Source organism: Cyrtonyx montezumae, unplaced genomic scaffold (genome assembly GCF_038088225.1).
Source record: "Cyrtonyx montezumae isolate F1298 unplaced genomic scaffold, pur_monq_1.0 scaffold_18, whole genome shotgun sequence".
Lineage (NCBI taxonomy): Eukaryota > Metazoa > Chordata > Aves > Galliformes > Odontophoridae > Cyrtonyx > Cyrtonyx montezumae.
In genome coordinates, this window is record NW_027071914.1 from 16,421,961 (window position 1) to 16,448,864 (window position 26,904).

The 26,904-nt window shown below is 40.8% G+C and overlaps 1 protein-coding gene across 7 annotated transcripts in view; it reads right to left on the bottom strand.

The window, feature by feature from the left end:
* The window catches only part of AFF4 (ALF transcription elongation factor 4), a 51,810-nt gene that overhangs the window by 14,018 nt on the left and 10,888 nt on the right, over window positions 1-26,904 (bottom strand). For 4 of the 7 annotated variants that reach the window (XR_010622109.1, XM_065734904.1, XM_065734903.1 and 1 more), the window contains exons 2-16: window positions 23,975-24,128; window positions 21,308-21,434; window positions 17,966-18,757; window positions 16,630-16,674; window positions 15,629-15,715; window positions 11,291-11,327; window positions 9,540-9,588; window positions 8,192-8,212; window positions 7,584-7,638; window positions 6,590-6,627; window positions 6,087-6,249; window positions 4,636-5,553; window positions 3,863-3,951; window positions 2,580-2,817; window positions 520-617 (exon numbers count right to left, since the gene is read on the bottom strand). Coding sequence is in view for 6 of the 7 variants with exons in the window: in XM_065734904.1 (XP_065590976.1) it covers window positions 520-617; window positions 2,580-2,817; window positions 3,863-3,951; window positions 4,636-5,553; window positions 6,087-6,249; window positions 6,590-6,627; window positions 7,584-7,638; window positions 8,192-8,212; window positions 9,540-9,588; window positions 11,291-11,327; window positions 15,629-15,715; window positions 16,630-16,674; window positions 17,966-18,757; window positions 21,308-21,430 (2,753 nt within the window). In the remaining variant the exon portion in view is untranslated. The remainder of the gene's footprint in view (window positions 1-519; window positions 618-2,579; window positions 2,818-3,862; window positions 3,952-4,635; window positions 5,554-6,086; window positions 6,250-6,589; window positions 6,628-7,583; window positions 7,639-8,191; window positions 8,213-9,539; window positions 9,589-11,290; window positions 11,328-15,628; window positions 15,716-16,629; window positions 16,675-17,965; window positions 18,758-21,307; window positions 21,435-23,974; window positions 24,129-26,904) is intronic. The other 3 variants (XM_065734901.1, XM_065734899.1, XM_065734902.1) reach the window with 3 other exon arrangements.

Sequence of the window (26,904 nt, forward strand, 5' to 3'; positions counted from 1 at the left end):
GTAAGTTTGTTAATGTTACAGCTTTCACTTCTTCACCCTCTAACTCAAGTTACAGTGACAGAGTTACTGTATCACAATCCCATTCTTGCAGTTTCAGAATGCAAGGTTCCTCTCTGCTACCTAAAACAACCACTCACTGTGAAGCAGGCTCTGTCATGAAAAGAACAGGCAGACAGCCAGCAGTGATACTCTGAAAGGGTGCAATGCACCCATCAACATTTGAAAACGGGACAACCCTGGACTATTTAAGTCTACTGTTTGGTCCTTCCATGTTCTGCAGGAATGTACACGTCAGGCCAGAGTTCCTTCTCAAGGAGTGCACTGTCTGCCAAGTAAATGCTGCATGGAGCAGGCAGAGAAGCACTTTGCTGCAGGAATAATACGTAGATCTCCAGAGCATAAACTAGTATTTTTAGCATCCTTTGTGAAGCAAATAGGACAACCCTTCTCCACAGAGAGCTTGCTGTTCTCCAAGATTAGCATCCCCACAAAGGGAAAGACACCCTCTACTTTTCTTACCTGTCATCAAAAACAAGTTTTGCTCTTCTTGATTTTGAGCTCTCTGTAGATGGAGCAGAAACAGGAGGGCAGTTTGACGAACTGTTCAGAATCTTTTCCTGAAAGGAAAATTGTTTCCTGATCATAAATATCAAGAATTTTCATTTATTTATTTATTCTAGACAAAGAGGCATTTACTCTATAATTTTTTTTTCCATGACTTCACACTCTATAAGCAGTAAGGTCGGTTTTGTAGCTGCCTTAGCTGCCATTCACCATACAATAACACAGCTTCCCTGAGGCTTTCATCTCATGCTGGCAGGGGGAAGACACAAAGGCTATAATCAAGCTGAGCCCTACTACACTAGGAAATCTCCCACATTGCTAAGTCTCATTTTCCACTCTGAACAATGAGGCAATATATATATTTATGACTTCTCATACCACTCAATTATAAACTCCACCAAACATCTCTGGCTTGAAAAGATTTGTATTTCAGAAACACTGCCTGCAAGGAGAAATAACAGCTGTCCTCACAACACACTGTCCTTGCTCCCCTTAATTTTACATGGCTCAATGTGACAGTTCAGGCTAAAGATGGGTCAATAAAACATCCTGTGAATCCTAAGCGAATCTGTTTTTACTAGCTCAACAGCATAAAGCATCTTCCCAGCTTCAGTGTGCTTTCAGCTCATGACCAAAGGCCAACTACTTAAAGTATGTCATAACCTGCCTTTATCAGATCCTTGATAATCAGAAGGATCTCAGGGTTGCAAGGCACTAGGTTTACACAGCAATACACTATCTACCAGTGTAACACAGAAACACTACCAAAGCACACAGGGAAATGCAGGAAGAACACACTACTTTAAGAAAGGCATGAGTAAGCACATCTGAAGTATGAAAAGAAAAACTTCAATAAAGATCTCAGCTGGTTCAGGGACAGTTCCATGCTGGATGAGTAAGTAAACCCCAGAGCAGCAGTCTGATGTAAATCTGCAACGTGAAGGCCTCCTGGAAGTGTCTTTTGCAGATGCTGATGCATACAACCTTCCCAGGTTTCTAGAATCTCATAGTAATGGCATGTAAATTAATCCAGCAGGACTCCCAGTTTAAATACTGCATGAACTCCACCCTGATGACTAAGTTACTTTCTGCCACTGCTAATGGCAATTTGCTGCTTTACTCCTTCCCAAATCAATTATCCTTCCTGAACATTTTAGAGCACATCTTCAGCTTTGAAATCCCAAAGATAAAGCTGAAATCCTTCCAACTTAAACATTACACTCAGATCTGGCTATACAACAGAAATTGCACTACACAGGTACCCAGATGTCCTCACAAGTTAATTTCTGTCCAGTAATGAATGTTTATATCCTGATGTGTTACGGTTTAATGATTTTTGTTGTATTATTGATATTCCACATCATAACATCGTGTGGTGCATTGGGAGTTAAAGCACACTGAAAAAGCACATTACATTTCATGACCTTACAGTATCATCATCTTCCAATATTTTTGAAACCCACCAAATAAACAGGTTCTTAATCTAAGTCTCTTAAAAAATGTTTTCTGCATCATCTTTTCAACAATGTTTTCTTTACTCTAAACACGGAGAGCTCTGTACCTTCCTGAGCAGGAATCAGAAGAACCTTTCTAGAGATCTAGGATGAAAAACGAGAGCCATAGCTTCGCAGCCCAGCACTGTACTCTCCTTAAAACGAAGGCAGGATCTGTACCTGCTCCAGCAACGTAAGAGTAACCTCATTGTTTCATTCTGGGTTAACAGATTTGAAGCGATATTTCTCCTTAACAAATTAAACAGCAAATAAGCAACATCTGTCATCAAAGGATGACTAAACTCACTTCAGTAATTAACATAAATATTTGGTAGGAATAAACATTAGTGTTTGACAATCTCTCCCAAGTTATTTTCCAATTTAGAGTCTCAAGCACCATGGTACGAAACAAGGCAAATCTAAAGCTAATTACATTTCAACTTCAACTGCAAGTTATTTAGTGCACATCAAACTGCAAAGCCAAGAAATAAGTTCAAGGCATTCACAGAACAAGCCCTTTACCTTTGTTTCTTTAGTACTGCTAGAACCCTTCCCCTCCATCTTCTTCTGTTTAGAAGATGAGCTGCTTTTACTGCCACTGCTGCTGTCCTTATTAACATTGCTGCTGGACTTCAAGGATGATGACTGACTGACTGTCCTCTTCCGGGACCCGTGCTCCTGTTTGGAATCCTTCTGAAGGACTGGGGCAGCAGGAGATGGCAGTAAATCCTTCTCTTTAACAGCACTTGGTTTTAAAGACCTGAACAAAATAAAGAAAAATCAAAACTGAATGTATTCTTCAAAATAGGAATAAATAAAAATCCAGCATCACTTTTTTTTTTTTTTTAAATCAGACCCACACCCCTCCTCACCTCAACCCTCTCCCCCCAAAAAATCTATCAAGATTTTTAATGTTAAATGCAGCAAGCCAGATTCAGAGGAACAGAATAATCACCACAGTAACTAGACGTTATGAAGCCTGACTGAACTAGTTTTCACCACTTTATCTGTTCTGACCTGAAAATGCAGAAGACAAGTTCTAACCATAAAACCACATCCCTCAACAGTTCTTAAAAACACCCTAACCACTTGTAATGTCAGAAATTAATGCCAGTGTTAGCGCCAGCCTGTCTATTGAAGACGAGTCAGCCTAACAGCTCAGAAAAGAGATGGCCCAGATAACTGTTCTCTAGAAGCCATCAGCCTCTTCTGTGGTACAGCCTTACCTTGGCTGCTGAGGACTCCAGTTGCTAATTCTGGCTTCCTTTTTCACAGAGAACAGCATATGAAATAGCTATTTATACACAGCTTTTTAAAAACTGTTGCATTTAACTGAGTGTCTTTTGGATTATCACACTAGATACCAAAGAAATAATAGGAATGAAAGAAAAAAGAACAAGACAGACAAGCATCCAATTTTTCTGCATTGCCTAACACACTTTCCAAAGAAAGTGTCCAACTCAGAAAGACTTCCAGCATCTGCAGCCAGAAGCTGTGGCTTCTCACACATCAGTAATTTAACAAATATTCACTGCAGAGAACTTTTCTTCCCATGACGTAAGTATGCCAGCTGTCAGTTGTTTGATCTGAAATAGTATAGAATTTCCAGCAATAACTAGTGAAAACTTTGAACCAAATCAGAATGAAGAATAAGAAGCCATGAAACGTTACCCACTGATTAATTATAAGGAGACATTTTGTTGTGGAGGGAGGGAAGGAAGGTAAGGGAGAGGTGGAGATGGGCATCAGTCTTCTCCTTGATCACCCTGAGCCTTCAGTGCAGAGAGGACAGGCAAGATACTCACTCCCTACTGCTAGAAGTCTTGTGTCCTGATGGAGCTTTTTCTTCCAGTTTCGTTTTCTTGCTTTCACTGGCTCTGTTTTCATCCTCATTCTGAGTACAGCAAACAAGAAACATCCAGATAAATGTCTACATTCACAACTTCACTGAGGCAATAATTTTTCATATTTAACAGTTTTAATTCAGTGGACATCTTGCAGCATACAGAACACGCCACAGAAACATCCTCTGAAGCATCTAGCTTGTATCAAATACTTTAAAAGTGTCTGTCTCAAGTTGTTCATTTTATAACAAACATATCACTATGAAATACCAGAAAAATCTGCCAAAGGCTTTAGTATGAAATCAGATCTTATGCTGGGGAGCCAAACACAGGCGTCTGACGAATGCCAGAAACTATAAAAGTCTTGAAGTCTGTAAGAGATGTTGAAGACCAGATTTTTATATAAACCTAATCCTAAACTCGAAGGGTTTTGAGGGTATACCATCTGTGCTACCTCCAGGAACTCAAGCTACAGCACTAACACACCTAAAGGTACAACCATCTGCCTTTCACACCTCACTCCAAAGAAAACTCCAATATTCCCTATTATAATGGCACTTATATAATTGTAGATCAATTAATTCTACACAGAATAGGTAGACAAAGCCACCTCCTAAATTACTGAGCCGCTACTGTGAGGTATGACACAGCTTACTGGGCCATATGCTTAAACCCTGTAGTGAGACACTGAAAGGCTACGATAACAGGCACAGCTTTATTTACAACATTATTACCTGCTTATGTTTCCTTTTGCCTTTCGTAGAACTTTTGTCAGAAGGCTGCTTCTGGGATTCCCTTGCATGCTTCTCTGGCACACTTTTCTTTTCCACTTTGGGCGCATCAGGATCCTTGTAAGGCTTCCCTGGTATTCTTGATAAGAGGCTCAGGTCAATCTTCACAATAAGTGGGTACCTTTCATCAGGATCACTGAGTGGTGAAAGTAGCTCTTTCTCTTCCATAGGAGAGAACATTCTTTGCCGAAAAAAGCTGTCATCCTCCTCCATGGAAGATTTAACAGGAGTCCTATTGCTCTCAGAGTATTTGGGTGTTTGTGATGAAGGAGGCAGGCTTTCATTTTCATCTGAATCAGAGGATGAGGTATCTGTTTCTATGAATTCCCTGGATTTCTGGGCAGATTTGCTTGAAGCCTTATATTTCTTTTTCTCTGTTGTAGGCCGAGGGGAAGATTTGGGCTCTTTCTTTATATTAGGTTTTCTGGAACCTTTTGTGGCTGCCTTGTGCCTGTTCGAAGGTATGTTTGTTGCCATGTCTACTGGGGTTTCACTTTCTATTTTAAGACCTCCTCTAGGCTCTTCAACAGATGTCTTTTCTGCTTTCTTGGGCTGCTTCTTACCCACAGTCCTCCTCTGTGTTGAGCTGTCACTCTGGGCAGGTGATTTCTGCCTGCCACGACTGCTCTCTGAGCCCTTTTGGGTGGGTTTGGAATCTCGCCCTGGTGTTGAAGAAATTGAGTCTTTGGACCCACTCTGATCAGTGTACCCACTTCCAGTTCCCTGATCCCGTCCCTCTTTTTTGTAGCCTTGTGAGGATGGGATATTGCTGTCCACAGAAGAAGCTGGTGACACTTTATGTGAATTAACTTTATTCAACCAGTTATCCAGTTGCCACTTGTTCGTTGGCGGTGGCTCTGGCTAAAAACAGATTTTAAAGAAGCCCTGTTAGATAAGGTGTTTCACGTGTCTTCCATCTTTTCCACAGCTGTACTGCACTGCAAGCCAAACCAAGAGGTGCACCCGAACATCTGAGGTCAATAACTAATGAAAGATGCATATAATTACAAATTGCAGTCCTCCTTTTTCCCTTCAACCAGAGGAGCTGCAACCCACAGGCAATATTTGCTGCCATGGCTCTCCAGACTAAAAGCTATTGGCTTTTAAGCTACAGTTACCATACCTTACTTCTGCACTCCAACAGATAAGAGATGGTAAAAATCACCTCAAAGTCAAATAACAAACGTGTGCTGACAGAAGACACTGTTATCATAACCAATTACAGGTGCTTCAGCAGAAGAATACTGCACTAACGTGGAAACAATTCCATACTTGTCAGGTCAAGTCAAACTGTCAAAGAGACCGTCTGAGAAGACATTCGTTTTTTCTGCTTTTGAAAATCAACATTAATGCCAAACCCATGGAGACAGGCCCAAACGCGTGACAAATCCTACCTCAGGGGATGCACTCTGTGATGGTTCATTAGCTTCACTGTCACTGGAACTGCTTTCACTTTCAGAGTCAGATCCTGAACTGCTTTCAGACCCACTATGGCTGCTCGAGTCATCCCTTGAATTATCTGCTCCTTCACTGTTATGCTGTGAAGGTTCAGAACTACTGAAACAAAAGCGAAGAAAAATAAATATTATCCAGTGCACAAAGGCATCCTGCAAGTTCTTCCATTAGGAAGAATAAAATCTAACATTTTAACTAACATTCGCTAAAAAGTTCCAGGCAACTGAGCGCTGTTCACCTCGTTTCCCTCCCCACTTCACAACGTGGTTAGTGTAATTTGCACAATGTGTTATTTAGCCACTGATTAAACTCATTAACTTAGAACACCTTTTGTTCTAATCAGAGACAAACAGATTTTAGAAACGAGATCAAGCCAGGAGTGCAGACTGGACCAAACACCACGACTCTGCTTTCAGTGCTGCAACCCAAGAGGAATGCTTACCTTCCAGGTGTGCTCCTTGGCACTGTCTTATCACAATCCTGCAATTAAGAAGAGGAGCATGAAGCTTCTAGAAGTTATTTTAGAGTTGCATATATGCAATTACGTTGCAAAGGGTTGATTTAAAGTCTTAAAAACTCAAAACATTTAGCCCAAAGAACGTTCTGACTCAGAAAAACAAAAATTTAAGTTTGCCTGCCTTTTCCTTGTACAGAAAGAAAAACAAATCTTTCATCCAAGTTTTTAACACAAAGAATCCTCTATGTTCTGACAATAGTTCTGAGCTTCCCTATTTTCTCTGTTCCCCCATACCGTGTTGTTGAACCAGATGGTACAAAATTTTCCCAGAAATGCCCTGTCCTTACAGTTAACCAACTAAATGCAATATCTTCATGTGAACAAACACCAAACAGCAGAATTGAAAACAGCAAAAAAAGAAAAAAAGTGTGGAGTGCTGCTGGTACTCAAACAGGTATGTTTAACCCAGCATGCTGAATGCTGTTCCTGGCAGGAGCTGCACAAAATTAATATCACTGAAGAGGAAAAAGGAGATGCTGAAAATAAAGGAGCTGCTAGACTCATAGTTACAGATACAACCTGGGAGTAAGAGACACACACAGCAGCTCCTATCCCAAACATGCTGCATGGAACTACACATGCCATGCACTCTTTAGCCAGCACAGCTCAACACAAGGAGATCTCTCTCTGAACAGCAGCTCATCGTGTGTGCTCTTGAAGGAGACTCTGTTTCCATTCTGCACTCAAAGAAAGCCCATTTGAAATCAGCTCTAGGTACAAACGCACTGTTCTCACAAAACAGATGATTTCTCCCAGATTTGCATTTTAGAATATATGAAGTTTGGGTGAAAACTTGCTGTTTTTTTAAATCTCAACTGTAAATCTTCCTTAAGCTGTTCAGTTTGCTGTTGGAGTACTGAACACTAGTGAAGTAACTGTCAATACTCTTAGCATACTTATCTGAACCTCATGAACATACCTGCTCTCCATCGCTGTCTTCACTACTGCTAAGTTTTAAGTCATCTTTCAACATGCTAAGTAAGCAAAAGGGAGAAAGTGAGACAAGTTTTTCCATGTACTTTAATTACATTCAAAGCATTCTTCTATATTCCAACCAGTTATTGTTTATACTACAGAGTAAGCGTGTGGGTGAAATCCACAAGTTACCATTTAAAACATTTAACGTTTAAGAACGGCAAATTAAGTCATTCTTCAAAGAAAACTACAGACTGTAGCACTTTGATTCCTTTGTTCATTCTGTTAAATTTAGAAAGGAATTCTGACACATTTTACTAAGGCAGGAGGAGCTACATTGACAACCTCTGATACACAACGGCCAAGAATACTGTGTTACACAGAATGAAGAAATGTAAGACTAGTGACTGCTTCCTGCCTCGTGCAAAAGCCCAACTGTTCTACGTCATACATTTTCTATTACTCTTCAAAAGTATAAGTACTCTTATTTATGCTAGTCATATGTACACACACTATTTGAGGATACTGAAAGTAGAGGAACACAATGAAAACACTGTGGGCTATTTGTGCTTATTTAAAAACACCTTCGATTACAAAAATAAAACATCTTACTCTGTCTGGTTCGATTCGCATCTGGAGAAAGAAGATAAGAAAGGATTAGGAGTCTAAGACTTCTGAACTTCACAGGATAGCTGTTCTACTTACAATCTGAAAAGGAACACCAACCTCGAGAATCTAGCTCCCAATCTATTTTCCACAGCTACCCTTATCAAAAGATGCATTTATCTCATTCTGTAATGCTTTTTGAACAGAGCACGATTGCTGTATCAGAAATTCTATTGACACAGTAAACATCTTTTCCTCCCTGTTCCCATGCACTCACTTCAACTACTGCTCAGTGCTAACTCCAGTTTCCCACACCCTCCTGCATCCTCCTGCTCTGGAACCAGCACAGCTTTCACAGACAATTACACTGCAACAAAAGCACTGTAACAAAAGCAAAGCCAAACCTATGAAGTCCTATTGCTGCCACTTACTGCAGTGGCTGTTTGTAAACACCTGAAACCTCATGTTTTCAGGAAACTGACACTAAGTCTACAATAAATAAATAAACAGAAAATGATCGAAGAGTGTGGCTTTGTTGCTTCCTTCTCACAGATCACGTGTTTTAATCTTATTAAAACCAAAAAGTGTACACAGACTAGCAGAAAAACTAGACTTCATTTTGCAACCGCAGCGCAGCAAGCATTAACTCAGAACACCAGGTTTCCAGAACGTGCAGTCACTTTCAATAAACATACCACCAGGTGGTATGGACATTTTTGTTTGGAAAATGAATTTAAACAGCAGACAATCAATTTTCAGTACAAATAAGGCAGAGTGCAGTTAGAATCTTCCTGCTGCCTTTTATTTTTTCTTTCTGTTGTATGATTAATGAAGCATAATGGTAGGTCTGTATACACAACTAATAAAAATGTCTGTCAGTCACTTAAGAGAACGAGTAGTACAAATTTAACTGGATCCAAACTTAGTTTACCATCTCCTCTAATGACAGAACAGTTTCTCATCCTATTTGTGCAGCTACAACAAGCTGCTTCCAGCTGACAGCTTAGCAGTGCACATGTTTGGTAAATCCTGTCCCATCCTGCCCATTCTCATATGCTGATATCTTCACAAACCAATTTGTAAGGCCAAACTCCTGCTCAGCAACTCCTATAGCTGACAAGAAAGCAGTGGAATGGAAGGAAGGCACAGTGCATGTGTTACTCACACCAACATGCCAGATTTGCCCTACTGCCCCTGAAAATGGATTGAAAACAGTTTTTTTTCCCTGTCACTTAAATGTAAGCATGACAAAGAGTGTGCAAGAACTGACACATTCTAATAAGGAAACAGTTATTTCCCAAATCTTTTAAAACTTGACTGCTATTTGATAAATGTTTTCTCAACAGCTACTTACGATTTGGATTGATGGCCATTGGATGTTTTTGATGAAGGATTATATCGTTCTAGAAGGAAAAAAAAAAGTTGTACACTTTTAAACTCAGACAAGCAGAACAGTCACTCTGAAGTGGCCAGAAGTAAATAGGCTTAGCTGAACAAACTCGAGAACAGCTGAGGGAACAGGAGAAAGGAGGAGCAGGCGCAGTCTCCTACAGATAGACCAAGTGAGCAGAGCAGAGACAGAACACCAGGAGAAGCAACTACTTCAATCAGAAAAATCGAGAAGGCTTTTATTAAATCATTGCTGCCTAAACCAAACACACGCTCAATTTGTTTCCAACGGTGTGAAAAACTGATCTGCTATCAAGGTAGGATAGAAGTGACAATCCTAAAGTAAGAGAGGATAGATTTAGATTAGATATTAGGAAGAAATTCTTTACTCAGAGTGTGGTGAGACCTGGCACTGGTGCCCCATCCCTGGAGGAGCCTGAGGCCAGGCTGGATGGGGCCTGGGCAGCCTGTCTGGTGGGAGACTTGGAACTGGATGGGATCTAAGGTCTCTCTGAACCAAAACCATACTATGAAAAGTAATCATTACCTTCTACACACAGGGTACAGGACATAGATCACCCTACCAAGTTGGTTTTTTTTAATCTATTTCAGCATTTCTACCCAGCTTTTTAGTGTATGAAAAGTCTTTAAATCAAAAAAGCTAACCCAAACTAAATCCTACAGTCAGAATACATACTGATATAATCTGCTTTTCAGATTTGTCTTTTTTTTTCCTTCCCTGTTCTTTAGTTCTAGTAATAAGCATTGTACAACAGAAACAAGATTTGAGGCTATAAGAAGTTACTCAGAAAACTGAAGCAGTAGCTGAATACTGGTTCTGTGCTTTTATCTACCCCACCTCTCTGTTTACATACCTAAAGATCAGTTGTTTCCAGCATTTAAGTCTATTGGCTGGCATCATGGAATTAGGTTTTAATTTGTTTCCTTAATTCCCCACTCTATTAGGTGTTCAGATTAAGCTGCTTGTGAATACCTAAGAATAAACCATTCTGCTTTTACTGTTTAATCTGCTTAATCACTTTGACAGAGACTGGTAAGACTTTTGGAAGGTAACAGCACAAATCTAATTCAGTTTTGCCAGATTTGTAACCCAATTAAATGCTTCATTTCAGTAATACTCAAAATAAAGATGCAGTCAAATAGGAATAAAAGGTGCATTTGTCTAAAATTTGGAAATACATTTTGGGCCCATACACTCAAGGACATTAGTAACCCGATTACTATTTGGGTTCTTGACCAGTTTTGATTTTATTTCCACAAAGTGAAAGTGGACAAGAAAAAGGAGAAAACACAGTGTGCTTTTTCTATTAAGATATGAACACTCCGTTGCTTCCCAGTGTGCCCAGGGGCTTTCCCTGCAGGTGTTTTGTTTTCACACTCAGCTATTTTCAATCAGATCAACTGAGAATACCTGTTTTCAAGAATTAAAAAAAAATTTTTTTTTTCCTTTTCTAAAAGATACGACTGAGTTGCACAATAGTTATTAACTTTCTGGTTCTCAACAAGAAGCCACAAATTAAATCAAGTGTGTGTTTTGTAGGTCTTGAGAAAGTACAGACAATCCTCACATACAATCCATTCCATTACCAATCTAGAGAGTCTCATTCTCCAAAAGCCTGACTTCTAAAGGGGTACTAAGAATACTCAATCATAACAAAAACACTGCACATATGAAAGGAAGTTTAATATACTTACTCTGTTCTCCAGTGCCAAAACTGGACTGTTGAGACTCCTAAGGGAACAGAAGATCACAGGAGTTTGGTTTTTTTTTCAAAGGGAATTTTAACATATCAAAAATAATGCCATAAATCAGGCTATTGTTCTGACTTTAAAGGATGGCATCTATCCTTTACAAAAAACTCACAGCACAACAAAACAGAACCAACACCCACTCCCAAAGAAGAACCAACACACTAAAATCAAAACCCAGCAGCATCAGCCAACCAGAAACAGAGCCTTTATCTGGGCTCAAGCAGCCAGGATGGAGCAGCAAGCACATGGGAAGAGTACCTCAGATTCCTCATCCTTAGCTCATCTGCCCCTGCTTGCTTTTGAAGAAGGGCCACTTGTAGTTGTCATACACAGTGTCTGAAACTCCAGAATCTCTATGTAACTTCTGCAAACCATATCTTCATGCATGTTTAGCAGAGAGAGGAGCTGCTTGGCACCCTTCTCTTCCTTTTCTCCATAAAGGGAAAAGCTTGGCGGTCATTTTGACACATTTCCCTTCAAAAACTTTTCTCTGTGTTTATCTTTTTCAGACACATACAGAATCTCAGTGGACAAGGAGTGATCCTGTAATGTTGTCATGAAAAAAAATCCCAGGGACAAAAGAATAGGTGAGAGAATGAAACTTGAAATCTGAGTGGCCCTGTCCGACTGCTGCACTCCCTTCCCACTGTGGCTCTGCACAAAGTCCTGGGGAAATGCAACTGGATCATTTCCCCTTCTCACCTTCACCCCTCTGTCCGATCACAGCCAAATCTTCATGTAACTGGGCAACCTGGCTGTACAAAAGCCAATGGATGGTGATATAATAACAGATTTGCTGTCTACAAACATAGCCTGGAAAAATAAAGCCTTCCCAATTCTAGCACTGCCATGATCTTTGATATTCCTGCTCCAGAGAACCCAATCCTGCCTCCTCAAACACTTGTAACGTTAAAATATTATTTTCATAAACAAATACGCAGAGGGTATTGAGTTACTGAAAACCTACTTCTAAGCTAGTGTGCTATTCTAAAATAGGACCTTCCTGACCTCCTTTCAAAACGAGGACAAACGCTGACCTTATGCATCAAAACTGAGAACATTTGAGTTCACCAAACTGACAGATGTGCTCCATGACAGGGATGCAGGGGTTGGGGCAGAGCTGTGCAGCACTCCTCCAGCCAGCTCAGTGCTGTGATGCAGCTGGATATGCTGTTTCCACATGTAACTCCATAAACACACACAAGCTCTACAGAGCAAGGCATACTTACCCTACGTCTAACTTCCCTAACGCTTTGACTTCAAAAGTGGCAGCAGTGAAAACGATTCCTTGCATGAGTACATCGTCAGCAGTATACGGAATGAGCGAATCAATTTTCTCAAAACCAACACTTGTCAGACAACTTCAATTTTAAGATGTTTCAAATGCCCCTCATCTTTACTAACTGAATGAAGAGACAATAAAGTTAACGTATGCTTAAACTGCAAAGTCAAGATCAAGCTGGAGAAAAGTCTTCTGACTTCAACAGAAAGCAAAAGCTACACTCCCTTCAGAATAAAAACTGGTTTTTTATCTTTCACATGGATTCAGTGAGTGCGTGATTCCTCAGTTTCCTTTTTCCTGTCAACTTAGACAAGCAGACAAGACTGATAAAACCTATAAAAAAAAAAACAAACCCAAACCCTACAGTAATCAAAATACCACATATACAGAACAACTGCACTGTGCTGAGCACGGGATGAGCAACTGGCACTGTTCTCACCAAAATACATACCAAGAATTCTGCAGAAAGCGCCTGCCTCAGTGCTCACGTCAGCCAGCTTCCTATCTCTAAGGCAGCATTCCAGTGAAGTGCACTTCAGTGAGGTGTTAGGTTTCAATGTGCCATTTATTTTGCCTTGGAATACGTATGTCTTTCAGAAACTCAGAGATGAATAAAGAAACAAACATTTTTTCAAGCGCGATTTCTTCAGAAAGAAGAAACAGGTAACCAAATCCTTGCTTGTACTCTGACACAAAATGGGGGTGAGAAAAACATTTCGTAGCTGATTACAATGGTAGTTAGGTACGTAATTCTTATTTGTACGTTTTTGGTTTGGCTGCAGTCCAGGTTGTGGTGAATAGGACCCATCTGCACTTAATGTCTGAGAGCTCAGGTCAGATCTCGTTTTTATTTCTCTCAAGAAAGTTTCTGGATTACAAGGGATTGACACAACTGATCACCACCTTCACAATTACTTCAGCACAGGGCACGGAGTGAGCGAACCTGGAGACACAATCCACCTCTTCAGGGATGCCTGCAGGTCACTGCTCAGGCATGCAGCTGCAAAAGCTGTCAGTGATGTCACGCTCCTTGCTTTAAGAAGGGAAGCTCCCACCCTCTAAGAAACAGCTGGAGTTCTGAATACATTTTACAAACACGCCAGCCCTCCTGCTCTGGAGTTTTTGACTGTGAGCCCATGCCTTTAAAAAGACTTACATAGGCTAAAATCATACAGTGTTAGGTCGTTGGATAACATTTTTATCAAGAGTCAGGAATCTTAACTGTGTTTCACAGCATCCGTAAAACTTTTCACGACCTATTTTCATGCAGTCTTATCTTCTGATTCAAAGTCTTCCTGGTAATTATAGGATGTATTTATAGCAATGCAGACAGGCCCCAGTCGGGATCTTGGGTCCCTGCAAACCACTTGCTGCACATAAGGAGAATGATGCTATGCCAACAGTCTTACACGTAAAATCGACCCATCCACCAACATGAGCCTCATATTCTGCATGCAGGCAAAACATGCCAGGCTTCTGCACACAAGAGAAATGCTGTGAAACACTGCAGCACAGAACTCGTGATCGAAGAGAATATTAAAGAGAATGAGATTTTCTAGAACAGTACAGCTTGATTAAAGTAAACCACTGCTTCATTCTGCTCCCTGAATTCTGTCTGGGCCTGGGCTGTGCAAGCCTACGGCTCACTAACTTGCTGGAATCCCAAGAAATCCTGCTGCCAAGAATGACAGAGCAGAGGAGGCAGAGGAAATTACAGACTTTGGAAATAGAGAATTTGACAAAGTTCCATGGCAAAGATGTGCAGCCACAAAACAAAAAAGCTGGCAAAAAAGTCGAAAGATTCAGGGCAGCCATAAATGGAATTTTTTTGCAAACTTCGTGAAGAAACACAATTCAGGTGGACAGAAAGAAAAAAACAGCCTCCCTTTTGTGTTCAGACATCAACAAGGCTGTGTAATCTTATGTAGTTCCTCTTATAGTACTTCACTGAATGGTGTGGGGAATAACTTGGATCCAAGAGGAAACCGAAAGCAGTTCAGTAGTGCTTTAGAACAGCAATCTGGTCAGGAGAAGTGGAGACTTCATGATTAGGAAGGCAACTTTTAAAAGATGACCACTGTAACTTCTGCAATCAGGCATCATGCCAAATTAGGCAACCCGTTTTGGAGATATGTTGAGTCTTGAGTAGAATTATATTCTCAAGTTAAATCAACTACTGGTAATCAGTAGATACAGGAAGCAAAACATGATTTCATATATTACTCAGCTACCTCAAACCAAACTGTACTTGCTAAAGTCGCTACCCACAACTATCTCCCCTGCACACTCATCAGCACTTCAGATCACAGAGCTGCATTTCAAGGCAAACAATCACAGATGCCAGTCTGACTGAAAACACTGCTGCTGAGGGTGCAAGATCCAGTCCTGGTGGGGGAGCAAGCAGCTGAGAGCAGCAGGAGGAGAAGGAGAACCCCTTCCTCAGAGGTGTCAGCTCAAGCACATCTCCTGGAAATACACCCATACTGCCAGCAGCAGCAAAAAGCAGCCTCCTTCAAATCAACAGCTTAAACATTCAGCAGTTACTGAGCACATGGGATGCTAAGAAGGCATCTTTCAGGGCAAGTAATTACAAAATTTGTTTAGCAAAGCGTCTGATTTTAAAACTGCTTTTTGTTTGTTTTGCATGGTAATCGAAAATATAAGATTTAATAAAACTATTAAGGGACTTCAAAATTATGAGGAAAGTTCAGTTTAAGCAGAAAAGTACATTTACATTTCTTAGTATTTACCACTGCTTGCCAGATAGATGCAAACAACGCTTGCTTCTGCACACAGTGGTGCAAAGTATTCCCCTAACAGACAAAAAGGCTCTACAGCATTTTAAAGCTCCACAATTACCCTAAAGGAGTTTTGAGAGATGCAAGGCACTGAAACAAACACAGAACTATCCAGAATTCAATTTAAAAGCATTCCAAAACCTTGACCTTTAACAGGAGCTACTCTTTTAACAGCGCTCAGTATTTGACTACAACACTGACCTTTGTTGGAAAAGGAAATTTTGATGGTTCAGTTTTGCATGGTGTATGAATAGCAGTCAGTGGAGGAGGCCAAGAATGGGTCATCTCCTGTAACCAGAATAAAAAAGAAAAGCTACTGGCAAAGCAAAAGCACAAAGACTTCAAGTTACAATCCTGATTCAAATGGTAACTCTCAATTTTCAGTTCATTTTTCATTCTTGGCTAAGCTTTATATTATAATCTTAATTTCCCAAACGTACAATGAAGATTTTGCACCAAAAAAAATATTCTATCCATGAAAACAGATAGTTAAGACATAGCAACACAACAAGAAGAAAGGCACAAATCAATGAAATTGGTTTGCCTGAACAGAAACTGAAGTCTGATCACTTCAGGCTGTGAAGAGTATATGAGAAATAAAGGGTAAAAAGAAGAAACCTGGAAAAGGGAAGCATAGAAAGTTTGAAGTGAAAATCAAATGCTGAAGCCAGAAAGAAAATGTCTTGTGTTCACCCAGAGCATCTCCAATAACCGTGGAGTACTGAAGAACAGAGCAAGTAAGTTATGCAAATGCTCATGGGGCATCCAATGATGCCTTTGCAACAGCAGACATAAGAACAGGGGCACACGAGGGGCAAAAATAATTGAGAAAGCAACAGAGGTAGAAAAGAAGGGTCTGCTGCTGAGTGAAAAAATAAATATCATAACCTAAATTGATACTGGAATATGAGGACTCTACTTTGGTGGAAGAAATGGTTAATTCTGGGTAGATTAGCAGAGGGCTGGGACAGAAGAAAAGCAAGTCAATGAGGATATCCAGGAGATGAGTACAGCACGCACAGTTCTGCTTCCAGTGTTTTCCAGTCTACCTGCTTTAGAGGATTAATTGAGGAGTCCTCCTGTAATGACTTGCAGTCAAGCCAATTTGAAAGGTACTAATCCACTGCAGAGTAACTTCCACCTCCTTAGTAACGTTTGTGTATTCAACAAATAACTTATGAACAAAAGCACAGAGAACTTACTTTCAGAATTTCATCCACGCAGCTCACATCACCAGATGCTGATGCCTAGAAATCAAAACTCAAGATTAATGCCTCCTAAAGACTTTAGGAAATCCCAGGGGTATGAAGCAGTTAAAAATAAACTTCGGTCCTTATCATGATTCATCTAGACTCTATAGAGATACAAACAGATCTTGTTAATTCTTTTCAGCAACATTAATTTTAATATCAGATAGACAAATTTTTACAGGATGAATCACATCCAGTTATGAAAAGCAAATACATCAGATCTATAAAACTGACACAAGAATCTCTTACTTTTCACTTGACAGTTTGTGTGACGTTAAGCAGTCAGGGATATTAACAACTTCTGGAGAGATGTAAAAAAAAAAATCATATCCTTCAATCATTCCCGGGAAGAAGTGACTGTATAATATCTGAACTCAAATGGCTGACCATGAATATGCAGTAATGGCAAACTGCATTATGAAGTAAAACATAGATTACAGCATGAAACCAGAAACAATAATTATGAAATTCAATAAATAATCTTTTGCATCCTCGACACTGCAAGCAGAAAGGAAGCAAAGTTACTGTATGTTTTACTGCATCAACGTTAGCACCAAGTCCTTCAGGATATGGAAATGATTTTTCAACTTTCCTTACCTGCTTCCTGGATCTTATTTTGCTCTTTACCGAAATTCCAGGAACAAATGTGGGTTTTTTTTCCTAGATACCATTCAAACAGCACAAGATGCAATGACATTTTATTATTAAGTAAGGCACTCTCCTTGTATGTCACCTATAGTCAATGTCTGTGCTCATCAGCATACCTGATGAGAGGTCTGAACCTTTTTCAATTTGGCATGCTTTGGGGTTAGCTTATTTTGCTTAGGCAAAGCTATAAATTACTATATTACTATCTATAAATTACTACGTTCTTCAAATGAAAATCTGAGATAGGCAGATGGGATTTGTCTGAGACAACACAGCTCCCAGAAGAGACAATACACACATACAGGTATTCAGAACACTTGTGAGTATCCTATTATTTTATGAACTTCTGACAGTAATTTAAAGTACTCTAGGAAAACTTGTCTGTCTGGATTAGGTTAGCCTTTCTCAGTACATCTCCTAGGCTTTGGTTTAATAAAAATCTGTATGGAAGAAGCATTCGTGCATTTCCCAGTGAAAATAAAGGTCTTCACTGCGAAAGTTTAAGATGCTTTATGTAACAAATAATAAAATTTACCATAAACTAAGCTTTAGTTCTGTAGGCTGAGATTCTAAAGAAGCTGGAAAACCCCAGCCCAAAGGGATTTACATTCAAGAACCCAGTAAATAGACAGCAACTTACATCGAGTGGTTGAGAAGGTATTTTCAGCTTGGTTAGATGTGCCTTGCTGCTAGGCTTCAGCTCATTCACACCGCTGCTGTGAGTCTGACTACTGTAGTGTTCAGAGGATAACTTTGGTTCCATGGATTCCTGTCCATCCATCGGCCTGACATAAGCAGTGGGTTTCTGTAACATTGAACTGGACTTGGACATCAGGGAAGGTGGAAAAGACTGATTAGAGTGCTGTCCACTTGAAAATGAGGGTACGCGTGAAGGAGAGTCCCAGTTGGCATCCGGATCCCGGGGAGATTTTGAGCGCTGATGTTCTTTGCTGTGATGATCACTTCCATGAGACCTCGAATGGCTGGAGCTTAATGAAGAAACAGCAGGTGGTTTCCCAGGGCTGGAAGAACGGGATTTGGAGTGTTCTGATCCATGCTGGCTTTTTTTGCGACTGCTGCTGCTACTGTACGAGTCACGGTCGTGCCTCTGGCCACCACTGCTAGTGTTATTGCCACTGCCACGCTGACTGCTGTGGCTGCTCTGTAAACCCGAGGACCGTTTCTGAGATTGTGAGGAAGTGCTAGGTGCTGGTCCTACAGGAGTCCATTTGCTACTCTGATGCGAACTAGTATTGTGTCTCTGATCACCAAAGAAACTTTGGTTTGATTTTTCATCTGCTGTTGATGGTACAGTAGGTTTGGGGATTCCAACAAGCTTTGGTAGCGATCTATCTCCTATAAGATCATCCATTTCATCATAATTACCAAGCATGCTCTGGATACGACTGGATAATTTGTCCTCTTTGCTGGTCTGTGAAAATCATTCAAAAAAAGAAAAAAAAGTCAAATGCAAAACACAGCTTTAAAAGTCACAACTTCAATTTCAGTTAATTGACAACTACTGCAGCTCATCTAAATTTCAAGGCTAAGATCCCACTCTTTTTGCTAGTGTTTCTGATTCCCAAGTTTTGTTCTTTAAGCAGTAATTTCACCCCCTGTGGCATGCAGAAAAGACGTGTTTCAGCTGCACTCATCCTTTTCTTATGCTGATCTCTAATTACTGAGAAATCACGTTGGCATTTTCCATCTTTCCCACCCAGTTCACGGAAGAAGCTGTTGCTCCTGGTATGAACTGACTGCCCACAGTTACCCATAATACCAGAGCCACTGGGAGGGACAGGGGTTCTCCCATCATTGAATCCCATGTTCTAAAACCTTTCAATAACATAAAAACAGCACCAGTGCACACGAACACCGGCTCAGAAAGACAGCAGACAACTTGTCCAACTTCCCCTGATGAAGGAAACTCACCGTCAACAGCCTGACTTATTTCTCTATTTGACTGTCTGAAAATTGGAAGATATTTGTTTTCAAAGTCTGTTTTTGATCTTTAATTTATTTAATTAATCCTTATTCTCTCCTTTTCATGTAGAATTCTTTAATGTTGAAAAGCCAACTAACTTAAAAAGCAGTAAACATTTGACTGCCTGCTTCTAACAAAGAAGTAACTAACAACTCTATTAAAATCTTTGATCAAGTTTAACACTAAATGCAACTCTGCCCAGCTACCATTTTCTCATTTTATTTCATACAGTCTACACAGTATCTCTGAAGATGTATCCTTCAGTCTGGGAAGATACAAAAAAAATCCAGGACTCAGAACTCAAAGAAAAGCATTACTTAAAGTAGGGTATATTACTGATGTGGGAGAAAGGAAGCAAAGCTAAAGCATCAGCCATATCTATTTACTGAAGACTACCAAGGCCTGAATGAAAGAACTGCCATTAACAAATAAAGCATCACTTGGCATATGTTCTTCTGTATGTATGTCCCTTTAAATTGGTCTCCTGATTGCACATCGAATAAAATCTCCTATACAGAGATCCACCCCAAATTACCACTGCCTGAGCAGACACTGAGAATACATCTGTCCATAGAAAATAACAACTAAACCCCTACAGGCATAGAAGTAAGGAAAAGAAACTTTTGTGAAAAGTATTTCAAAGTACTTCACTTTGAAATACTTCAGTCTTATTTTGACAGCTTACAGAAAGAAAGCCAAACTAACTTAAATTGTTTTTACTGGTGCCCAATTCATACTTATTCCCTAAAAAATGAAGTGGCTGTTAAAAATCTATATGGTCAGAGTTTTTAGTCCCATGTTTTAGATGGTAAAGGAAATGGGCAAAAGCAAATAGCCACACAAGTGAGAAATATTAATTTAATGATCTGAAGATCTCTGTATTAAAACCCCTACAGACAAATAGTCACAGTGACCTAATTCTCCCCAACAAATCACAGTAATGAAATTCTTTCCCTCCCTGTGTCCACCCTTTTCTCCCTCAAAACTTTCTCTTTTCCTTGAGTGGCATATGCAGAGAATTACAACTGACTTAAAAAGAAAAAAAAATTAGAGCACTTTACAAACCCAGTTTGGTTATTTTCTTACTTCTAATTCTTATTCTGGGCAAATAAAGTGGATTTATTTAATCTGCAGCCAAATTCTAGGCCTTCAGCCCAGCTTCAACAGGGGTTTTAAGTGGTAGCACCACTTAAAGTTAATCAAGAATAGCTGAAACAACACTAACCAGTGCTTCAACTGATGAGCTGCACGCTAGATTTTAAGAACTGTACACGCCATCACTTTAAAGTCTATAATATATTGATCATATAAAGTTTTACTTAACAGTAAAATAGTATCAGCTTAACCTCTCCACTCAGTTATGTAATTTTTAATTGGCATTTATCCTGGAATAACTCTTGCTGCTGACACAGTTATAGGAGTTCTTTCCTGAAAAACCAGTTGGGTTTTTTTGTGTTTCTTTCTCGTGCTCCAAATCAGGCTCACTGTATCCCAGTGTAACCAGCTTTAGTTAGCTTCGTACTTGTGGGATTTAGTTACCAGGCACAGCAAAGTGAAGGGAGGATGGGAATCAGTCCTCTTACAACTTTCTACCTGCAGGAGAAAGGTCTTCAGCCACAATGGCTGTGACAAGGGAATGGTTCTGTTTTCAAAGCGAGTTTTGAGCTATGTAATGAAAACCTTAACTGGCACCACTTAAACGACTGCTGCAGCAGAAGCAGAATAAAGGTTTTCTTTTTTTAAATAAGCTATATTGTCTCATTCTCCCTTTTCTCACTTCCTGCAAAACAGTCCCTGCTTCATAAGCATCAGTACACATCTGCCTGTGCAGCTGGTTAGTAACTGCCCATCCTCAGTTTCAACACTTGCTGAAACGCTGGTTAGGGTGACAACTGGGACCTAAAAAGATTCTGGATGAAAATAAATTTAAAATACACATTTCTATACAAATACTGCTACAAAAAATAATTAAAAAAATGGTAAAAATGACAAACTCACAACTTTGTATGGTTCAGCAAAGAGAGGAGAGTTGGGTGGAAAGGCTTCTTCACCCTGCTGGATTTCTTGGTTTCGCCTTTCCCTTTCTTTCATACGCAGCACATTTCGGTCTTCACGGTTCATGTTGCTGCAAAAAACAACCAACAATTTCCAGGTCACAGAAGGAAAGAGGAGGGATGGAAGCACACAGTTACCCCTGTGCCTGTTTTGCTAAGAGACCCCAGGTAAGAAGCCCTCGCTGACTGCAGCTCCTCAAAACTGAAAAGTAGTTTGTGCATCTTAAAAACACATTAGTTTCTGTTTCTAGCAGGGACAGTTTATGCAGTTAAATAAATAAATCACAGAGTCCTCAGGCAAATAACTGGAAGTTGGACCCAGTGCTTAGCTGGCACCACTGCTCAGAGCTGATGGTTTGCCTGGGTTACAGGAAATCTGAAGGACTGCCCCTTTCTCAGCCCAACAGACAGCACACACTGCTTTACAACATTCCCATACTGCAAAAATGCAGATTGAAAAACAAATCTCACATATTGCAAATCTTCCTTGGGATGCAATGTGCCAAACTGTAGCAATACACAATTTGAAAAAAAAGTCAGAAATGATTTCCTTTGAGCTTCATAGAGCATCAGGACTTACAGGAGTAAACAAAATGAGGGATAAATTAGGTCTCTAACTTCTTTCACATGTGCCATACTACAATTTGCATCAAGAGATTTATAGAAGTGCCTTCTTGATCTACAAAAAGTATGGTAGGTGCTTCCAGAACATAAATACTCTTCCAATTGAAGTGTAAAACGAAAAAGGTGTCTGCTCAGAAAGTCATTATGCCATGTTTTCAGACAGCTGCCTGATTATGAAAAACTACAGCATCCTAAGCCTACTACAGAGCTCAGCCAAAAGCTCTACAAAACCAGCTCTGCCATTCCGGCACAACTTCCACCTACCACTCAGCTTTTTAAAATACATTATTCGTTCCTTTCACCTCAGTATCATCATTTCAGCCTTTCACTGCCATTTCTTACTCACTTGGCTTCATTTTCTCTACTACTCTGACTATAAATAAAATCCACAGGGACATCAAAACTAGAAGAAATCCCCAGTGTAAGTTTAAATACTCGATGCTTTAGGGTGTGAGTTTGTTGTGCTTCCCTGAAATATCTGCACTGTAAACAAGGTAAAAGCATCAGCATAATCCAACCTGACGCTGATACCAAGCCTAGGAACGTGCTAACTTCTAATGTGTGTCTGAAAATCACTTCTCCAATTGTGCTAAAATCAGCTGAACTCGTGCAACTCTGAGAGCGCCCTGTGCGCTGCTACACGGCCAAACTAACAACGTAATTTCAACAGTTGTACAAAATGCAAAGCTGCTTTGAAAGCTGGAGGTACAAACAGCTTTTTCCTCTCCTTCAGATTTGTTGTATATTCAGGATTTAAACAGAAATAAATGTCACACTTAATTATAGACAGTGACCTCCTAAAGCCAACTGTTAGGATCTGTGCCCTTTTGCTTTCAAGGGCAAAACGTCAGGCAGGGAATGGGAGCATCCTCTCCTACCCTCCATCAGCTCATTCACATAAAAGCACTAAGATTGTGAATCATATGCAGCTAGCTATCCTTCAGAAGACCATAATTAAGAGTTTCACATCTACCTCTTGATTTTACAAGTAGAGAGTTAAATTTTAAAACAAGGATTCTCACTAGTTCTTACAGGGACAAGCATCAGCTCTCAAATCTGTATCAGTGTCTGTTGTAACTCTTTGGGCTGAGGAAAGACACTCAGCTTTTATAATAACACTGTCACACAACTGAAACATTAAAGCAGGGACTGGGTAGAGATCACAACTGGAGCAAAATCAGAGCTAACATGACTATCTGCCAGCTCAATGCAAAATTAATCATCCAAAATATTACATCGGTGAAGTGCCCTTAGCACTCGTCCCTTCTGTAGCACACAGCAAGTGGTAATAGCTTCATGAGCACTCAGTCGGACTGTATGGGTGCTGGAGTGGGTTTACTTTGTTATGGAGGAAGGAAGGGAGGGGAAACGGTGATTTGAATGTGATCCAAATTAGACTTCTTGATCTACTCTTCTAGATCTCTGCACAGAGATATTTTAAGTACCTACAGTTTGTACTGAGCTATTAAAATCACACCAGTATTAAATATGTAAATAAATGAATTCAGCACACGTTGATTCGGTGGGCTCTAGTTCTGTATTCAGTTTCAGCCACATCTATCTCCTACACAGCCATGAAACAACCAAAGACAACTCTGCCTTTGTTCAGGAAAAATAAGCAGCAGTGGTACCCTGAAAAGCAAACGACTGTGGCATGCCTAGTAAATCAATACTGCTAGCAATTAACTTCAGCCTAAAGGAACTGCAAAAGTGACTCTTCAGAACACATGTAATTATGCCTACCTTTCACAGTCCGCTATCCAAAAATATACTGCTGTCATCGAGGGCAGTGGGGCCCTGGTAGCACTGCCCAGAGCTGCAGCCAGCCCACACCCACCCCAGGGCTCAGGCTTCTCCTGGAGGGGGATAACAGCTGCCAAACCTCGGCCTCCCCAGCCCACCCTCGGCAAGGGGACCGCAGCTCTCTGCTCCTCCCTCCCTGCACGCCAGGCCTGGAAGCAGAAGACAAGAACTTGTTGGTTTGTACCTGCTGCTATAAACAGGATCCTGCTATAATTTCCCTTCCCCTCTTCCTGGGAGGCCTGAGCGAATGTGAGAACTCCTAGCAGGAGCAGAGCCAGGCTAAGGGAGGCAAAACTAATGCCTCGCTGCAAGGACCAAAGTCACCTTAATTTCCACATCTGGGGAAAGAAAAGTGCAAAAATTAAAAGAAATTAGAAAACAAGCCTCAAGCACAGCACAGTACTTCCTTTTTCAAAGTCTAACTCTACATGCATAAGTCATTATTTTTGCACGCAGGTAGCCACGCTGCACAGTGCTCTCAGAATGCAATCTCAGCATGAACCTGAGCTTATCCAGATTCTGTGCCTCTCTTCTCCAGCTCAATTTGAAAACAAAGAAAGAAAGCACTTCAAGCAGGAAATTCACAGAACTGTCTGATACCAAACTCGTTTATGTTTATTCTTTACACACTGTTAACTGCTGATCTAAACATACTGAGCAGAGCGTGATTCAAAGGAATTCATAGGAGAAATGCCCTTTTCATTTCTTATCAAGCCATTTTGGTGCTGCTGCTCATCCCAGCTCACTTGGCAATGGCTTGCTCAAGCAGCTCCTACCTCGGACGTTCCAAGCAGCATCACAGAACTGCAGCGCTGCCCACCGCCCTTCCCACTGCTGCAGTTCTGGGCTGTCAGGACCAAGCCCGCATATGGGAATTCTGGAGCACATTCCCAGTTCAGGTGAAAAAAAATAGAGATAAAAAAAAAAGAAAGCCACCCACACATTGCTGGAGTTTCACCAGCAGTGCTGTTACAGAGCAGAGTGCCCCAGCCAAGTGCTGGGTAAGGTGCAGGACCACCAGCCTGCCCTCTCATCCCTCCAAACCACCTCGGGCACCACAAGCCGATCCCGCATGAGTTCACTCACACTGTGCCAGCAGCAGCATTGCCCCATCCCTCAGTGCTGCTCAGGGCAGCACCCACTGGGAACCCTCCCCACACAGCACACAAGAGCCTCAAACCCACGGCTGTTCAGCGGACGATCAAAGCGTGTTTACAGCACCAAGACTTCCTCTGAGACATCCTCATCTGTATCAAGGGCTTCTTTCCCCATTTGTCTGAATCGGTTGCATAAGCAACAGAAATCAAACAGCTCACGTATCCCATACCGGCTAATGGGCCGTGCTGAACACCAGTTCTGTTTGACAACATCTGGCCACGAATGATAAAGGGTGTTCAGAGAGAACAGGGAACAAACACACGATGTGTAGTGCTTCTGTGGCACGCAGCTCCCACCACGGCTCTTCAAAGAAACCAAGCTGGAAATCCTGTTTATAACAAGGAATGATGTGTCACAAAGCACTTAAAAAATGCCAGAAACAGCTGCAGTGCCGTGTCCAGCTCCCTCCCAGAGATACCTGGAACTGATGCTCGGTATTTTTGAGCTTGTACCATGAATGACAGTTAATACGTCAGGAATTGTCCATCCTCCCTGCTCACACACCCAGTACAGCATCGTTATTACACCAGTCCCTAACACCACACAGACAATCCCCAAATGCAACTCTGTCCGCTCACGATGAATGTACTCATAGGAGTAGTAAGAAAATGAAGAAGTTTAATAAAAAAAACAATAAACAACACAAATAGAGAACAGTGACACACAAACCAGAGGAGCACTCGGAAGTCATCACTGACAATGTAATACTTACCAGACAAACGGGAACACAGTCTCAACTTACAGCTTTCTACACTACGGTAACGAAAAAGAGAACTGCTGAGAAAAGCCACAAACCATTTCCTACAAAAGTGCTGCAGCCCTGCACAGAGCAGCACAGACTCCAGGTGAACTTAAAGGATAACCACAATCTGGCAAATACAGAAGCACGACAACCACCCGAGCGGCCTTCACAGAGCTCTGTAACACTAAAATAAGAAGTGACAGAGAATTGAAATGATGTTCATGTGTTAAGAAACAGTAAGAAAATAAGAAAAGCTTTCACAGGAATGCAGGGTTCCGTTTTATTTCTCTCCCTCACACTTTTCAACACAGTGGCTGAAGTTTTCCATCAGCTCTAGTTAATACAGCACTGGTATTCTGCCACAAGGGAGGGGTATTTAGTTTGGGATGGCTCCAACTGCAAATGTTATCTGCTCAACAGGAGGAAAGGCTGGCTAGGCCAGAAGTGTTCTGAAGTCGGAGCTCAGTATCTATGCATTCGTGGTAGGCACACAGTGAGGGCACCACTGTGCCTGCACCATGACCTCACTTGGATATTTTGATGAGAATGAAGATTTCAATGTTTGTTTATAAACCACAATCCCATTTCTAATAGCAATATCCCTTCTTCCAAAGTTTTGTCATTAGTTTACTGTGTTACTGGTAAAAAAAACTTAAAAGACAACTGTAATGGTAATATAAAACAAATGCAAACCAGATTTTCACCATTTATCTAAATGCAAATGTTTCTAATATTTAACTGTCCCATACTTCCAAGATGATAAAGTGCTGTAAGAACTCAACACCTTTGTACATATAGTAAGGGTGGCAGAGCTTTAAAAAAAAAAAAGAAGAAAAAAAATTGCCTTAGGTTAGGTTAATGTTTGATGAGAACTACCAGGGAGGGAAGAGTGAGCACTTTGCTACAGGGCACTACTCCTTCCTGATCAGCTCTGAAACTGCAGAAATCCCCAAGAAAGCACTATATGCCTGGACTTGCCACAGCTTCTCAGACAGAGAACACAAATCCTTCACCACTCTTAGCTAAGGAAAACTTGTCAGTAGTTTTATAAGAGCAGCTCGTTAATTCCAGTGTCCCAGCCAAGTGAAGATGCAGGTAATTACATCCTGCTCCTTAGTTCTGGCTGCCAGATTCCTCCCTCCAGTCCATAACACTGTATTGGATTACCCAAGTATCAAATAGCTAGCACATTCTATTTGAGAAAGTACCACACT